The sequence below is a fragment of the Paracoccidioides brasiliensis genome, assembly GCF_000150735.1.
Source record: "Paracoccidioides brasiliensis Pb18 unplaced genomic scaffold supercont2.2, whole genome shotgun sequence".
Taxonomy (NCBI): Eukaryota; Fungi; Ascomycota; class Eurotiomycetes; order Onygenales; family Ajellomycetaceae; genus Paracoccidioides; species Paracoccidioides brasiliensis.
The window spans coordinates 3,120,362-3,137,631 of record NW_011371359.1 but is presented as its reverse complement, the minus strand read 5'-3'; the positions used below and the strand labels follow the sequence as shown (position 1 = coordinate 3,137,631).

General features: G+C 43.9%; 9 protein-coding genes across 9 annotated transcripts; 4 read left to right on the top strand and 5 right to left on the bottom strand.

Annotated features, from left to right (window-relative positions):
- Positions 1–1,576: 1,576 nt before the first annotated feature.
- On the bottom strand, positions 1,577–1,879 carry PADG_02180 (uncharacterized protein; the record flags this gene model as incomplete). Its single annotated transcript, XM_010758935.1, has 1 exon — positions 1,577–1,879. The coding sequence occupies one exon, from the start codon at positions 1,877–1,879 to the stop codon at positions 1,577–1,579; it is 303 nt and encodes a 100-aa protein (XP_010757237.1).
- A 1,897-nt stretch (positions 1,880–3,776) lies between these two features.
- On the top strand, positions 3,777–5,518 carry PADG_02179 (tRNA A64-2'-O-ribosylphosphate transferase; the record flags this gene model as incomplete). Its single annotated transcript, XM_010758934.1, has 5 exons — positions 3,777–4,120; positions 4,213–4,247; positions 4,357–4,529; positions 4,590–5,301; positions 5,370–5,518. The coding sequence occupies 5 exons, from the start codon at positions 3,777–3,779 to the stop codon at positions 5,516–5,518; spliced, it is 1,413 nt and encodes a 470-aa protein (XP_010757236.1).
- A 132-nt stretch (positions 5,519–5,650) lies between these two features.
- On the bottom strand, positions 5,651–6,600 carry PADG_02178 (uncharacterized protein; the record flags this gene model as incomplete). Its single annotated transcript, XM_010759424.1, has 2 exons — positions 5,651–5,985; positions 6,075–6,600. 2 exons carry the CDS (start codon positions 6,598–6,600, stop codon positions 5,651–5,653), a joined length of 861 nt encoding a protein of 286 aa, XP_010757726.1.
- Positions 6,601–7,297: 697 nt separating this feature from the next.
- PADG_02177 (uncharacterized protein) lies at positions 7,298–8,482 on the bottom strand (the record flags this gene model as incomplete). The annotated part of the gene is made up of 1 exon (XM_010759423.1): positions 7,298–8,482. The coding sequence occupies one exon, from the start codon at positions 8,480–8,482 to the stop codon at positions 7,298–7,300; it is 1,185 nt and encodes a 394-aa protein (XP_010757725.1).
- A 620-nt stretch (positions 8,483–9,102) lies between these two features.
- Positions 9,103–9,729, top strand: PADG_02176 (uncharacterized protein; the record flags this gene model as incomplete). Its single annotated transcript, XM_010758933.1, has 2 exons — positions 9,103–9,270; positions 9,463–9,729. The coding sequence occupies 2 exons, from the start codon at positions 9,103–9,105 to the stop codon at positions 9,727–9,729; spliced, it is 435 nt and encodes a 144-aa protein (XP_010757235.1).
- A 1,047-nt stretch (positions 9,730–10,776) lies between these two features.
- On the top strand, positions 10,777–11,749 carry PADG_02175 (uncharacterized protein; the record flags this gene model as incomplete). The annotated part of the gene is made up of 4 exons (XM_010758932.1): positions 10,777–10,810; positions 10,882–10,982; positions 11,068–11,318; positions 11,452–11,749. 4 exons carry the CDS (start codon positions 10,777–10,779, stop codon positions 11,747–11,749), a joined length of 684 nt encoding a protein of 227 aa, XP_010757234.1.
- An 880-nt stretch (positions 11,750–12,629) lies between these two features.
- PADG_11390 (uncharacterized protein) lies at positions 12,630–13,084 on the bottom strand (the record flags this gene model as incomplete). Its single annotated transcript, XM_010759639.1, has 2 exons — positions 12,630–12,884; positions 12,974–13,084. The coding sequence occupies 2 exons, from the start codon at positions 13,082–13,084 to the stop codon at positions 12,630–12,632; spliced, it is 366 nt and encodes a 121-aa protein (XP_010757941.1).
- A 613-nt stretch (positions 13,085–13,697) lies between these two features.
- On the bottom strand, positions 13,698–15,049 carry PADG_02174 (geranylgeranyl pyrophosphate synthase; the record flags this gene model as incomplete). The annotated part of the gene is made up of 3 exons (XM_010759422.1): positions 13,698–14,160; positions 14,219–14,545; positions 14,616–15,049. 3 exons carry the CDS (start codon positions 15,047–15,049, stop codon positions 13,698–13,700), a joined length of 1,224 nt encoding a protein of 407 aa, XP_010757724.1.
- Positions 15,050–16,585: 1,536 nt separating this feature from the next.
- PADG_11389 (uncharacterized protein) lies at positions 16,586–17,098 on the top strand (the record flags this gene model as incomplete). The annotated part of the gene is made up of 2 exons (XM_010759638.1): positions 16,586–16,774; positions 16,928–17,098. 2 exons carry the CDS (start codon positions 16,586–16,588, stop codon positions 17,096–17,098), a joined length of 360 nt encoding a protein of 119 aa, XP_010757940.1.
- Between the last annotated feature and the right edge of the window lie 172 nt (positions 17,099–17,270).

Genomic DNA, 17,270 nt, shown 5'->3' with positions numbered 1-17,270 from the left:
GGGGTGGGAATAAATTCGAAAATCAATTGGAAAAGATCTCCAAAGTCGGTAAGTTTCGGGAATACTAAAAAAGGTCAAAACGAGAAAATTCTATCCTGGCTGCATTCGGGCAAGAGGAGTTGAAAGTAACTAGGTCCAAGGGCCCACCTGTTTGCTCTCCTCCTCCTGAGACAGTTTGGAGGAAGGATATGTGTGGAACGTGTGTAATCTGTTCTCATAGCCGGGAAATCCTTCGAGCAGTGGAATCCCAAAACGAGCTGGAGTTCGAGGCGGTCAACTGTTGCCCGCCTCCTGCCAAGGCAATGCTTGGTGGTTTGGACAGTCATGCCTTTGTTCGATTCCATCCACAGCTGCATAGATGCATGGTTATTCTGTCAACAAAAACTTTCCTCTTTCCTGTGGTATGGCTGTCATTGATTGCTCAATCTGACCACTTGACTAAACGCCCAGCTTTCAACCCTGCTTGGACCCTCTAAAAAAAAACCCCCCAATCACACCAAGGCCTCCTACGTCATTATGCCGGCCGTTGATGCCCAACCTTCAGGTTTATCTACAAGACCGTTAGGAAGCCGGATGACCGAAAAAGGGGGATCACAGGAGTTTACATATTGGTTTACTACATGAGTGGATGAAATGCAATCCCTTATACCTTATCTTTCCTGGCCTCAGTGATCAATGAATATTAATTATTTTGGCATGGTATTCATGAATCATTGAATCTTCGGAGTAAACCTCTTGGGAGTGTTATGACATCACTCTGAGGGAAAAATACTAAACCAATCTAAAGTTAATCACCGCTCTCTACCTTGGCAACGGGTCCCTGTTCAAGCCAAACGACGGGGGCCCTCCACTACCAAAAGCAGAGTTAGCCTTTTATAACCGATTCCGGTGAGCTGCAACAGGCAATATTTGAAGAGTATTTGCATCCTTCAACCTTAACTCTTGAAGAACGGATCATTGTGAAACCAAATCAGTTTCTACCCTATGAACACTTCCGATTAATTCATTGGTCATGGTTTCTACTTAATGTCATGATAGTACTGACTTCAAAGGAACGCATATAGCCCAGTGGAAAAAACAGACTGCAGCAGTATTACATTCTCAAGGACAGGAATGGAAGATTCGCCATCAACCCTTTGAAAAAAGAGGAGAGGTCAATATATTGGATAAAATTGGAATGAATCGGATGTCTTGTCTTTAGGAGTGTTAGTAGTTAATCGGCTAACTCTACCTCCACATCTCATTCCCCTACCAGAAACATCTTGAGCCAAATGTTGTTTGGAAAGATATTCTTGTCAATAGGAAATCCATCGACTTCGTATCTATCGCTACTAACGCTGCTAAAGTTAACTAACATTCAGATCATGATGAGTATCCTAAGAGCGGCAACAAGGAACATATTCTCCCTAATCTGGCCATCTCAAATTGCTTCGCTGAGGATTCCATAATTGCTCGCGAAGGCTTCTCAACTGATAATTTCTGGCTTTGTATTTTGTACCGTCCGACTGGTAGATTCATCCCGACTCGCACGGATTTCGCTTGAACGATCGATGGGAAGGATTCATATTCCAATCTATCAGATAGCGTTCGGACTTTCTACATTTTCTATCCAGGCAAACGCTACTGTCCACCTTTTCTGACCAGGACTTATGCGTAGGACCCCGAGACCCAATTTTTGCCGCGATTGGAGGAACTGCTGACCGGGAAATTTGTGATAAACCAAATAGCATACGTGTCCAGTATAGTCAGTTTCTCGAGCGGATCCGGGTAGAAACTCGATTGCTTGGAAATTCTCCAGCTTGCCGAGTGTGATATTTCGCGTGGAAGTTTTGGAGCGGAACTTCGGTGCCTGCCGAACGACGGGTATCTCTATTTGCATGTGGACCGAGCGCCATGGTAGCTGTGGGGCTTTTGGAATTGGAAAAGTAGTTATCATAGGGAAATTTTTGAACAGAGAAGTAGAGAATGGGTTTGGTGAGTGATAATCGTTCTTGGGAATAGACAAATGTGAAAGGGGTAAGAAATAAGGAGAATAGGAGAAAAGCCAGGACATGCACTTGGATGAAGTCGTGTCGGTGAAGAAATGCTAAGATGTAACGTGTTCCTTAATTTATAAAAAGAGTATCCAACAGCTGACTCTCTACTAGTCATAAGGCCGATTACCAGAAATCATGTTATGAGGGATAGCAAAGCGTGGTCTCATAGTGCAGTTCCCTGTAGGGGAACAAGCAGTCTACTTGAAAAGCCAACATCGCAGAAGGGGAGCTTGATGAAACTGGTTCTATTCTCCGCGTGGTCTCATTCAATATGTACCCCTCCGAATACTCATCAGAAGCTTTTCCAGATGTAATACTACTCTCTCGGTAGTATACGATAGCATTCTTGTCTTCTGTCTCACTAGCTAATCATGGAGGGACGAATTTTTTACAGCCAGCAAAGGTGTTAATTATAAATAATTTTTTGACAGTTTAGAGATGCTCTGATGTCTATTTCATTGATCTTTTATAGCCGATCCGCTCTAGCGAACCAGGATTGAGATAAAGCAATGGGATTTGAGATTACAAGGCGGTATTCTTGTATAAAATATTCTTCCGGTCTTGTCTCGTGGCACTCAAGTGAGATGGGCATTGTGAATCCTGGGTGAGTTCTAGAAAAACAAACATAGAAAATATACATGAGGAAGGGATAGCAGGGGTCTTGATGAGAACGCTGATTTTGAGTTGACCTCGACGCGATTGCCAATACCCGAACCCTGGAAACATCAGCATCCATGCATAGGGCGGAGTACAATGTATGCGTGGAGAGACTTGGAGAATTTGATACCAATACCTCCAGAGAGAGCTACTCAATTATCTGTGTGTGGCTGAAGCATTGCCGCGAAATCCGCCCCCAACGAATTCCAGGACCTCCAAATGAAAGATCGTTGCAGTGCAATTTTTCTTGCACGAATGGTATGGCGAATTCCAATGGGAAAATAAAATAGAATAGAATAGAAAGCCACGATCGATTTCGTCTTGCGATAGTAAGCTGGAGGTTGCCGATTTATGTTAACCGAACGGCAACTTTACATGGCGCTAAGTTCGGCAATCGGCTTTTAAGCTTGGCTGATTTCGGCAATGGGAGTCAAATGATTTTGAACAAGGGAAGTGAAGATACGGATGGGATGGCTGAGTAATGTGAAAGCTGGGCTGAGATACCTAGAAAGTGATTTGTAGTAGAAGAGGCCTCTGCTTCGTTGGAATCTAGTCTCCTGCATAGAGTATATGGATAACCTGTCATAGTGTGTTGTCGAAATTTTCATGCGAGGACATTTCACAGCAGCCTGAATAGCAGATAAATTGTTGGATTTAATGCTTCATAAATATATCAAATCTAGACGAATACCAATTTCTGTACCAATTGATATGTCAAATGACAGAGCTACAAGATCTAAAAGTGCAAAGTAGACAATTATTTAATAAGCTAACGGCTTGTTGATAGCTGTGATATGTTCTCTCAAAGATAGTTATCAATTCTCAAAACCCTGGAATTGAAACAAGGGAAGAAGAATACTAAGCAATTCATCAAGTCAAAAACTGCTGAATTGTTTGAAAGTTGAAGTTGAATAGCAACCAGACGTTGGAAGAGGAGCCTCATCCCTGCCTACATCTGATTGGTTGTTTTCCGCCTTCAACTGAACCAAAATCTGACGACCAAAAATTTCACGCTCCAGACGAGATAGTTATTTCCCCATAAACCTTGGGAAATTAAGACGACACAAAAGAAATTCTATAGCGATGGCCAACCCGAACCCCTATCCAACTTCCATATCTTCCCTTCATTTTCCATCGTCCTCCCATCAAAGTATCTCCCAAACACTCTCCGCACTCCGAAAATCCACCCTCTCGATAACCAATAGACTCCGTTCCATTGAAACAGATTCAGCTTTCGCTCAGCATGTCGCGCAACATTATGAGCTTCCACTGGTTGCCAATGAAAGATGCGGCAGCTGGTATATACCCACGGAGAGGAAGGCGGGAAGTGCGTATTTTAAAAGTACCGATGGCCACGAGGGACAGTGGAATTTCAGTCTGCGGAGGTTGAATTTACATATGTTGGATATTTTGAGGGAGAATAGAGGGTTAGTTCAGCTCAAACAGTACTCAATTATCTCATTGAAGTTATGAAATAAGACTCTGATAGTTTGTTTCTTTGGTTTGATTTATTAATTAGTTGTGTGATCGTAGATTCAACAAGGAGAGGGAAATGTATGTATTGATACCTTCTGATTTGTGACTGATTTTGATATCATCACACAGTGCTATAATCTCTTTTACTTTTTGCATAACTATAGTCTAATATTTCACCCTCCCCCAGCCATACCAGATGCACTGTGCAAGACAGTTCCAATATGGGCAGCAGTCATGAATAGGGCTCTTTTCCCTGACAGCAAAACATATCATAATGTACAATTCCCACCGGACTTCCTTGGTGCTTCTGAGGAGTGGCAGATCGAGAAAAGGATAGATCAATTTGTTATTTCATTGAAAGTAAGCCTAACCCTTATATCACCTTAAATGAGGAGAAAATGCCCACTGACTCCAATCTAGTCCCTCAAACTCAACCTGCAAGAATTAAAAACACGACTCGGGAAGCCACTGAGACTTGCTTGGGCAACACGAGAGTATTTTTGGCCAGAGTACTCCGAGGAAGAGATGGATGATTTCCATCTCATGGTTCTATGCTCCGTCTCGAAACGAGTCCACGGCGCGGAAATGTCTGAGGGTGGCTATATCCAGGGAGCTGGAGATGATAGTGAGGCCTGGGCCTGTGGTCTTACGCCAAACATCTTTTGGGACAATAAACCTACATTGTTTGCAACTGACGAGGGAGATCTGCCAGAGCTAATTAAACAATTAGTTCAGAAACATCATCAGGAGATGAAGGCAGAGGACGCAGTGCTTATAAGGCCCACGAGTAATGTTTATATCAGGAAAAGCCGCCAGCCAGATGAGCAAGTGAAGGGCGAGCGGAATTTATTCAATCTACAAATTATCTGTAATAGGAAAGAAGATGGACGTGCCGATGGATCTGAGTCTAAATCTGCACCCGCAGAGGATCCAAAAGTTTTGAACCTTGGTTGTCCTCCGGGGAAACTTGGGAGTCGACACCTACGAAAGGTTCTGGATAAAGTTGAGCAGTTCGTCACTTCGCACTTGTCTCGCGATTCCTCTCAGTCAATAATGGTAACTTGCGAGAATGGCAAGGACTTATCTGCTGGGACAATCCTGACAATAATCTGTTTGTTCTACGATAGAGAAGGTATGGAAATCCTAAATCAGATGAGTTTTTGGGTATATACACATATAGCGACTAATACCGGGCATCAGGGAACTATAAAGGACCCCAGGATAACGTTTCGATTAACAAGGAATATATCCGGCAACGCCTCGCGTGGATATTATCGTCAAAGGAAGACGTGAATCCTTCACGGTCAACGTTACAATCAGTAAACTCATATCTCATGAATCGACCCTGATCCATATTTCTTATTCGAAAACAAAATGGATCAGCGACTCTCCTTCCACGACATAGGATTAAAGTCAACCCAGGTGATTTAGTAATGGCGCCAAAAATTATTAAAGATAGTATACTCAGAAATGAGGAGAAATTACTCATTACTGACAGCCTGCACAATCGCCCCCTCGTCCCCCTGATCCAGTGCGTTCAAGGCGGTCATATCCTCATCGGTGATGAAGAAATCATAAACATTGGCGTTGGCTTGAATCCGATCAGGATTGTCACTCTTGGGCAATGGAACCATCCCCTCTGCCAAGCGTATCTTATCAATATCTGCGCCGTCGACCTGCCGTACTTCTTCGCGATCCCGACGAGAGTTGGCTCGGTGGCCTTGTAGTTCCGTACGAGCGGCGAATACGCTTCCACTACGATTCCGTGCTTTTTGCAATAAGCATCGATCACCTTCTGTTGGCACCATGGATGAAGCTGTAAAATCCACAAATATGTTAGCTAAGGCTGCATAAACGCTGATCAACTCAGGGGCAGAAGACGAGGAACCAAACAAGTATATTCACGCACCTCAATCTGATTAACATGCGGCGGCCACACCTTCGCATATTCCTTCATTTCTTCAATATGCCCCACCCCAAAATTACTAACACCAATACTCCTCGTCTTCCCTTCATCAAATAACTTCTCTAGTGCCTGCCACAGCTCCTTCCTCCCTTCCTTCCCAGATTTCGCACTATGAATCAAAAACAAATCAACATACGCATCCTGTCCTTCTCCAGCAATCTTTTTCACGCTCTCCAGAAGCTTTTCATAGGTTGCCTCCGGAGACCCTGCGGGAGAGATTATTTTCGTTGTTACAAATATCTCTTTCCTCATACCGGAGCTGCGTAGGGCGTTGCCAACTTCGGTCTCATTGGCGTAAAATTGTGCGGTGTCAATGTGTCGGTAGCCGGCGATGAGGGCCGCCAGGCAACTTTTCTCGCACTGGGAGGGAGGTGAGCGGTAGACACCGAAGCCTAAACGGGGTATTTGCACTTTTGGCAAGTTTGGTAGAGGTAGGAGATCGTTCAGGATTGTTGTGGCTGCCATTGTTTAGGTGTCTTGTGCAATAGCACTGGGTCTCTGAGGATGTTCACAATATGTAAATAATCGGGTGCTAATTTAATTAGATTTGCGAAAGGGTTTCCCTTTTGATTTGGCTGGTAGCGTGTAATGTCTCCTACTTTCGATTCTCGATTCTTGATGTTGATGCTATGTTGTTTGGCATATTCCTGTTCATTGTATGTCCACATTCACCTCCGCCTCCTTTGGCGGGTCCATGACAAGAAAGCCACAAAAGTCTATCTCGACAAAGCCCATAAATTAACGATGGAATTGCATCATCGCCGGTTAAATTGTAAATCAGGGGGCAAGCAAACTGGGGAAATGGGGATCATGAAAATGAGTTCATTAAGGGACAATATGATATGCATATTATTACGTCTCATGAACAAGCTAAAAATAAAAACTTCGGATATGTTCGTTCCTGAGCGCCAAGCCGTTATGATGTCATTGACAAGCAGGTGTATAAAATATGGTCAGTCTCCAAATTAGCCCCGCCCCTGGAGTGGAAATCAGCAACCAGGTAAAACGAACAACTCCAATTGATTGAATATTTCTATGTAGGAATGTGTAGATGCTTTTTGAGATCAGGAATACGTTGCTCAGCATCTTAACCCAAGTACAACAATTTTTCTCAGCGCTTTCCGTTCTCAAGAGTCATGATTGAGCTGGATTTCATCAAATATTAAGCAATGTGATTTTCATTACCACTCCCGTGTTTGCTTGGAATAAGTTTAAATGACACAAATCGCGGCCTGTAAATGCTCGGATCCCGATAATTATCCCCTTCAGGCGAGATGCGATTGTCAAGGCTGTTCACGTTATACGAAAGTGTCCACCGGTCCCCTTCTTGTAGAGTTGGATGCACATGTGCATTATACCCAACCACATTTGAATTTTTGTAGTTCCCAGACGGGCCAGACTCGGGCATGCGATAGAGCGGAGAGTCAATTTTTTGGAAAGGTCCTGACGGGTCACAGCTGGACCACATAAGAATTTTAGCACTGAATATTTCTGAGCTATCCTGGCTTACCACCATAAACTGTCCGTCATTCCATGGGGTGACGCTGAATTCGTTTACGATTCCTTCAAGAGCATCAGTTCCCTTGGATTCCGAGTGGGTCCATTCAACATCACAATGGCCGTCATCATTCGGGGTTGACGATCTTCTGAAAAACTCCCAATTCTTGGATAGATCGGATCCCCTGAACCTCGCAATGCGCATGGTTTTGTTAAGGGCATCACCTTTCACACCATATATGTACGTGTGGTTATCCCCACTGTGCGCCTGTGGTAATATGGCTGAGCCCCAAGATGTACCAGTTTCAGACGGGAGCGGATCCACCTTGATCGGACGAGCAAGGTCAGCTAGATCAAATGTTGCAACAACATTTCGCACAAATTTAAAAGCAAGTGGCCCCTCGCTCTCTGTCCGCTGATACTCTTGAAATATTACCTGGAGGTATTCGGTATGATGCATGTTCGATATTATGCCGTCGCCTAGCCAAAACCATCGACCTTCGGCTGGAGGCGGCATGATTGCTGTCCTGTTTGTTTCTGAACCTCCCGTAATAGTTGTCAAGGTATTTCCACTCTGGGCCACGAAGCAATTATTTATCATTCTCGTGCTTGTTGGCCGGGTACCGTCGCAATTCAGGGGGCCCAGATATGTATCTGAGAAAAGCCAGAGCAGTCGACCGTCGGGTAGCTTTACAGAAAACGTAGAGTCAGCTCCGGTCCATCCATGATTATTAGGATCAGCCGCATAGCTGTTGAATAATTCCTCGGGGTTTGCGTGCGGGGTGACATCTTCCGCCAGTGGCGGTTCTGCCTCAGTGCAATGGTGATGAGAAGAAGCCGTGGCGCCCATACTGCCTCTCAGTTTATTACTACCAACCACTATCTGGAAAACAAATTTCGAATGGTTCGTGTTGGGGTCTTCGGTCCTGGGAGAAGCACCAGAATGTATGTAAAATGTATGAGGTTGAGATGTTAAAAAGCGCCAACCACAAGACGTTAACTAGTTAATCAAGAAATACCAAGTCCTGGCCACTGATTCCCGAAGTGTTAGTTACTACAGTCAAGTTTCAGCTCCCACGTTGAGAGCATGGACTTCGTTCTGGTTGGTAGCATCATCAACACATTTTCTCGCATGAACCATGTTCTCGATAGCTAATATAAATACCTTGCCATATACTCAACATTCGTTGTATATAAGCAGCGATTTTAAAACCCATTCACATATTTAACACAACGCACAGGAATCCCTCTCCCCGCTGTGGCAAGCGGAATAATCCCCAAGAGATAGACCCCAAATTGGATGTTGAGACTCTTAGATATATGGAACTTTGCTCTCCTCTTAAGGAGAGCATTCAACGAACTCTCTTTGGCGCTCGTTAGACCCATGATATGGAGGGTGAATGGATGATATTCAAAATGCGCGAGTCTTGCGAAAGCGACAGTTGCCGCATCATCCCATATTAATATCCAATGGGCTTTGAAGGATGCATTAGGGTGATGAAGGCTGGTAAGGGGGTTCTAGGCTTCTCGGGAAATGCTTTGCATGCGGTCACTTTTGGCTGTCGAGAAATCAGTCATAAGATGAATCATCTACACATGACTGGGATAGGGATTCCTTTGATGGGATGGTTCCTGGAAGTGCTGGATATTTAAATACCGTCAGTCTTTCTAGTATTATGATATAAGTCGTAGAAGCATCTCAATGTAAGATGTAGTCTTTGATACAAAGATCTATATACTTTGACGGTGTTGTAAAGTGCTTTTAAATATATATTTTCATTATACCATGTTAAAATACCGTGCAAAACTGCAATTTCAGTCAATCAAAAGATAACTACCTCTACGCGCTCATATATTGCAGAATCCAACCCTATGAATGTAGAGACCCTTCCATGGATTACGGCTTCGGAGGCTTTGGATTTGATAACAAGGCTTCGTTTGTATGATGAGCAGCAGGACAGGGAGATCAAAGTCTATTTCAACAGCTTAAATAACTACTATGAGAAGAAGGTGAGGAAGCACGGAAGTTTGCAAATCAGCAGCAGCGGGATATTCGGGCTCTATACAGCGAATACCTCTATGCAACGAATTGAATAGGCTTCCAAGATTAAATCGTTATAACAAGGCTTTACTGTAGATATGTTTCAAACATATATAGCACTCTAAAGATTAACTCTAGGTGCAATTGTATGATGCTGACTATATTTTAATACTCAATCAAGCTGATTATACTTGCTATCTCTTTGTTAACGTACTGATCAGATGTCTCTGAAAATTTAATGAGATAATTCTATTCTCACAGTTGAAGACCTTGGTATTGAAAGCAGTTTTGCTTAACTAATAGTTATAAACTAGTTAGGTACTTTAATCAACTATATCATGCTCAAGTTTTTTCTTATTATTCATGATGTAGTTATGTTATGAATATAAACTAGCTATTACAGCTTATAATAATGTTTGAAAAAAAACAGAGTTATATAACTCTCAGTAGTTGAAAACTAATACTTCAATTTTATTTTACAAAGTGAATATATTAGTATACAAACATATTAACTTGATAAATGGTAAAAGGGTTATATCTATTTACTCATCTAGAGAAGTGCTTATATCTTATAGTAATTAAACTATGAAAACTTGCTTACTATTTTATTTATTTTCAGCTAATAGTCAAGTTGATATTTTTACTTAATATTTAATTATCTTTTTGCTTAACTGAATCTGTATAAGTTTGTTGAGTTGCTGTATTATTCTGAGATGAAATTTTATAGTTAATTCAACAGGCAGCGTCATTAAAATCCCGGATTTCTTGGACTCGGTGGCGCCACCATATACTGCGATTTGTTCACTCTCTCTGGAACATGTAAGGTGTTTCAGTTCTCTGTTATGTTTTATTTTATGAAGTTGACAGGTTGAGTTTGTTATTGGCGGGCGTTGGAGTTAAGTGGGCGAGGGGTGGAGAGTCACGTTGGGCTGCAAGACTTCTAGTTAGTTAACTAGTTACCTCTTAATTGACTTTCGAGGTTAAATATCTGTCGATGGGTTCACGTTTTCTTTCCCACTTTCAACATTCAACACCCATTGCAAGGAGGGGTGGGCGAGCACAGTGAGAGGGGGATATGATTCTCTTCTCCTGAATTCTCAAAAATGTCGCATGAGATGTCATATCTGGGACCCAGGGGTACGTTCCGCACCATTGATGAATATAGTACGAAACAGAAGCTAACCTGTAGAACCTCGGACAACCACCAGCCTTTAATCATGAGCAGAGCCGAGATGCAGAAGCAGAATACGACCGCCTGCGCGATGCAGCTAGACACGAAGCTGCCCAACGCTCCTCATGCTTCGAGAGAGTTCGTTTATCCTATACCTAATCGCAGAAAATTGATCATTGCCCCGGCTAGTTGCAGCTAACCCCCCGTCTATTCCCGGTTACAGTCTCGCCAGGCATATGAAAACGGTGATGGCCGACTTGCCAAGGAGCTTTCTGAGCAAGGCAAGGCGCACGGGAGGAAAATGGAAGAATTGAACAAGCAAGCCTCGGAATTCATTTTCCGGGAGAATAATGCGCCTGGGCGAGTTGATTCTGATACGATCGACCTACATGGCCAATTCGTGGAGGAGGCAGAAGATATTTTGGAGAAGAGGATAAAGTATGCCCAACGGCATGGGCAGACACATCTTCATGTGTAAGTATTCACCTGTAAAATTTCCATGAGCGAAGAAGCTGTAGCGAAGACGTTGGAAGTATGACTGCGATCATTTTTCCGTATTTAATGCGAGCGGATAAACAATAATGACGGTTATTTTTTATTCATGCAGCATTATTGGGAAGGGTAGCCACTCGGTCAATCATGTTCAAAAGCTCAAACCTCGAGTGGAACAAGTTTGCCGTGATCTAGGTTTGCAGTATACCACCGAGGACAACTCCGGGCGAATCTATGTCAACCTGACTGGCGGCGCCGTACACATACCTCCAAACCAGCCACATCACACCCCACAGCCCTATAACCAACAGCAACAGCAAGAGCCAAACCCTGACGGGATCCAGCAGGCAGTCAACTCGATTGCTCCTAATATCATTCGAAGGCTGGAAAAGGCCTGCTGCATGGTGATGTGAGCTCTGCTGCTGCAGATTTGATTTACTTCTTCACTTTTCAATTTTTGCATTTTCGGCCTATTATTTTGGAAATGTAGGGATGGGTAATATGAATTAGAACGGCCGGTTGATACCCTTCTACGTTGAACTGTGTTTCATATAAAGCTGCATAACCTCCAAAGGTTCACACTGGCTTTATACGGTGTTTGGCAAAGAGATTTATTTCTTTATTTACCCCGTCGCCCAGCTACCATCAGGGCGTTAGTTACACTTGCTTTTAGACTATGTGTTTAAATGTGGGCCTTCCCCCCCCAAACGTCGTTCACATCCTGCCATCCTCTTGAAGCATATGAGGGTGATATTTCTCGCAGCAATCATCGATTACAAAAGATAACAAAACACTGGCGGCGAGCCAGATTAGGCAAAGCAAATGGAAGATGGGAATTGCATTTAGTTTCCATTAAACCTGGTCTGATTGTGGTGTGTATGAGCTCTATGTGTGGTCATTGGATAATAAAACTAATTGCAGATTGTGAGCAATTTCTAAATCGATTATAGTGGGTGGGTGGATACGCTGGGTAAAGATGCATACAAAGACGCGTCGTAAGGGATAAAAGGAGTAACTAACTACCAGGCTAACCCGTGTTCCGAAATCCAAATTGATTCTTGAAAACCTGAGTATGGAGAGAAAAACTTTCGCTTTAAAATTGCTTAATTTAACGTACCTTGACACAAGCCAGGTCTGACAGGGCTGGGGACAGTTTATCTGCATTTTCTTCTAATATCTCGATGATTGATTCTTGTTCCCTTTTCCTTTCATCGTCCAACAACATCATCAGTGTTCAAGATCAGGGAAGCGAAAAATAGCGGCTCCCGAACAAAATCGTCTGCTCGGATCAACTCATTCGAGGTATGTGCTCGGTTGAGGCGCAACATGCACATCGTCATCCAATACTACCCACCGTTTCACGTCGGCAATGGTCAAGCAGATTCCGTTTGCAGGGTTGACAGGCGTCACCATGGCTTGCCACAATATTGCCAATCCCGATCCCTCTTCAGCATAGACGTGAGCGCGATAATCGCAACAAAATCGAGTGTGCGAGTGTGGAGGCTGGTCGAGGTGAACTCGAACCCCAATTTGATTGCCCGTGGTTGCCTGAAAGCATGAATAGAGCCTCTTCCATCCCGGTTAATCTAGTGATTTTCATTTTGGAACTCGATAGTTGTATGATCTTCTTCATATACATCGTCACCGAATGTAGCATTCACCAGAGCATCCAGCATTGCTGGAGTGGGGGTGGTGAAAGTGTCGCTGCGGAAATTATTGGCTGCTATACACGGTTTGGAACTCGCCATCTTTTGCCGTTCTGTTGGTGGGTATGGGGTGACCGGTAACGGAGGAAATATTTCGGTGAGGTAATTTCACTGATATGAAATTGATTCGCCCATTTGAGTCGGGAGAGACGGTGATTTTTGGTTCATGAACACATGTTTGATAGTCACATGTCTCGTTATCGCCGACTGGAGCGGTTGTTGCAAGCGTACGCCCTTTAATAGATCAAGTTCATGCCAAAAGATAGGTGTTGGTGAATCTACGCGTTAATATCCAGTGAGGTATACAAGGACCCACGTTGGAAATCTTTTCCGTGTGTTGTGTGTTGGATTTGGCCAGTTGAAGCTCGGTCATGCAACATTTCTATGTAAAATTTCCATCCAATTATGTGTAAGATTCTAACATGCTGGTAGTTTATGAACTCCTAAAAGTAGAAAGATAGAGCCCATGTTGAGTAGCTACAATAATTCACAGTTTTGCCAAATTAAAAGCAAATTGGTAAATTAAGCACGAAATCATTTCTTTGTAGTTCAAAAAATCAGTGGCGGTCTGGTTAACCAAAATGACAGGGTGGGTATGGTATTATACCTCATCATATCATTAAACCGTTGAATCAACAACGTCCGCCAAAACTGATTAGCTGGTAGCTCCCCCAACCCCAACTTCACACTCACTATTCACCGTCGCATCAACCATCTTATTTAAAATAGTCCGCACCGGATCGCCACTCCGCTCTCCCGTCTGATCAGCTCCAGGGCCATGCTCAGCCGCTTTCTCTAGTGCATCAATTAATAGAAGAGCCCTCTCGCGTAGCTGTATGACGGTTTTGCGTGTATAGGCAAAGCTACCCGTACTCTCCATATAACTGACAGCATACCTCTTGACTTCTTCATCTCTAGTCTTTTGCTTCAAAATACTGATGAGCTGAAGATTATCTGGGTGGGAGCGGATGCTGTGGATTATGGGGAAAGAAAATTTGCCTTCAGTAAGATCCTCGCATAGGCCTTTGTTTTTGGTATATGTTGAGTTGGAAAGGTTGAGGTAGTCGTCGCAGATTTGGAAGATGAGGCCCATAAGGTTCGCGAGGGCGACACAATCACTGGATACTTGGATATTATTAAATGTTGATATTTATCATTGCGGTAGATAGTACTTACATTTCAGTGCCGCTCTCCGCTTGCATCAGTTTAATTGCAAGTCTGAAGAGACCACCAGTTTTATTGCCCACCATGTCCAGGTATTCCTCCTCAGTTGGGCATGTAAGAGTGTCCCTCCAGAATACATCCATGCCTTGTCCGCGGTGCAAATTCAACAACTCCTTCACATAAACATCAATCGCATTCGGATTTCTAAGCTTCTGGACCTCCCCCAAGGCCAGAAAGTAGACATAATTCGCAGAATTTATCGTTTGCGCTGTGCCAAATATATTATGAGCCACCGGAACTCCCCTGCGGAGATTTGACGAATCTTCCACGTCGTCAACACTACAGAATGCGCACATATGAGTACAACTTCCCAGCAAAAGGAAGATATCCACGGCACAAAAACACTTACAGCAGTGAAGCAGTATGCAGCATAACCACAACCTTGGTGATTATTGCAAGACTTTCCTCGGGAACGTGCAACCAACGGTTAAATGCAGCAATCAACTGCCTCCGTATATCCTTCCCCGGCTGTTGAACCATATAGTCATAAGGGCCTAGCAAAATTTTCTCCTTTTCCGGTGACCATGTACCGTCGTCATACTTGGAGCCGTCAATGCTGAATCGATTTCGAGTGTGTCCCATGGTGTGTTTGAACGGTATTGACGTTCGTCCTTTTGTCAAGGGAGCAACCCACTGTGCCTCTGGAAGCGGTTTAGAAATCGAGTTCTGGGAACCCGAGCTGTCCAGAGAGCCGCTCAGAGTAGAGTCAAAGATACCATTTGTGACCCCCGTAGAGCTTGTGCGGGGCGGGATCGGGTTAGGTGACTCCAAGGACTCAGGCATGGTGGTGAAGAAATTTGGAGAACCAGAAACTCGTAGAACAGAGCAAACGCAAACAGGCCAAGCTTGAACTTAGCTGTAGGAAAATGCAGAAGACAGTTTCCCAAGGCTCACACCGTGTTACGGACACGAAGGGCGGAAGTGGAGAGTTCGAGCTTTGGGGCGCCGAGTTGGCCACGCCTCCCACACTCGCGCCAGGAGCATGTGACAGATGGCCAAAGACTTGGATTTTGGCCGGAATAGTGTGGGAGCTTGGAGGCTATTCAAATATGCACTACTCTTGGTTGATAGACCAAGGTAGGTGATGTTGTACTGTTTGAGACGGGATCCCTTACAAGCTGAGCTCTGGTTTGTGGCCTGATAGCCGGAAGTTGGGAGTTGACCCTCCTGGGACTAGTGGCACAGTAGTTAGATGCGGCAATGCGGGCGAGACCTTTCTCGGACATCCCGCAGTAGCTTTTACTACTAACGTCAGTCTCAGCCAGAGTCTACGGTAAACATATCAATCAACAACCCATGAGGTCAAGATATTGATATATCCCTCAAAGAAAGAAGGCGTCCGATTTATGAGTAACTAACTTCCGTATGCCTTCTCTGGTTGACGACAAGGGGCTAAGTCAAGAGACATAGTTACATGCTCGCGAATCTCACTACAACTAGTTAACTGCTTGGACTCACATGATAATGCATGATGGGTGGGATAATGACTTCAATTTTAACGTGTGTAAAGCACCAGCCCACAGATTAACGAAGCAGCTTCTACGCATCATTTATCATGGTCTCCGTTAAGCCACAGCGCTAAAATCGCTCACTCCCATTATCCATATTTTGAGCCTATACGCGGTAACTCGGCAGCACAGTCTGCCTAGCATTTCCAGCCGACGTAACTAACTAATAGGCAGTGGGCCCCATGTGATGCCATTCTTTATCACTGCTTTTGTCTTCTGGTGATCTGAATCCGCAAGATACTTTTTAGACAGCACAGATGAACCTGTCATCTTCTATTTTTGGCTGAAGAGAACCCTCGCCCAATGTGTGGATGAGAGCAAGACATTTTATTGGTGCTTTTAGCTGTTCTCTACATATATACATAATGCCATTTGACAGATCGATTCTTTGGTTCCTATGGACCCACTGTACGTACATGGGAGAGCTCCGTTCTCCGGGTCGGTGGAATGAAGCTGGCCTGGGGGCTACTTCAGTTATCCACAAACCTTTTACTTCAAGAATATACCCCCCGGAATTAATGTCATCGGTGGATGTCTCTTCCAAGGTTCCAAAATATATGACAGGACCGCATGCGCGATATCCAGTGCTTGAATTTTTTCGGAAGATAAGAATCGACTCTTACCTCCAAGTGCACACACATGGAACCGCTACCACAACTGCGACTGAGTGAAAGAGATCATATATGGTGCCTAATAGGAAAGGGGGGAAGAGTTGCGAGGAATGGAGTAATATAAAAAATGCCGGAATTGCTGAAGAGCAAGATAATGCATTAAGTCAGAAGCTAGCTATTGAGTGAGCATTATTTGTGTCATGGTCATGTGCCGGCGGAGCAGGGCGGCCCCGCAGGGAGGAATTCCAACAGAAATGCTGAATCGTAAAAAGATTCACACTGCTAGCTCTGGTGCTGGGGGAATGCTGCATCCGCTTCCTTCTTACCCCCTGGAACTCGGCTCTGGCATATGGGAAGGGTGGAGCTCAAACAACCAAACTTGTCAGGTTGTACGCCAAATGAGATTTTTTACTACGCGACCACCGGGAAGGCTATTCATCAGACCTACCTATATTATCTGGGATTTATTTTTTTAATTTTTTAATTTTTTTTAATTTTTTTTTTACATATTTCATTATTATTATTGTTATTATTTTTTAAAGAATGATGCTGCCTGGGTTGCGTGGGCAGCCTGGACAAAAGGGGGAGTCAGTTTGAAGTTGTCCGGCTTGATTTGTTCAAACATTGCAAACAGAAGGGTTTTAGGGTCCGTAGTCGGCTTTGCCATTGGAAACAAACTCCTTGGGGCACTATGCAGTGGGTGGTATGTTTGAAACAATGACAGTCTGACTGGCATTGGCCGATATGGGCATGCAAATTGATGTGTCTGGCAAAGTGAAGCAATCTCATGTGCCTTGATATCCTAGAAAGGGATAACTAGCTATTAATCAAGCCACTGAGGATAAACTTGGGCTGATTTGAATAATAGGGACATAATTATCTCTT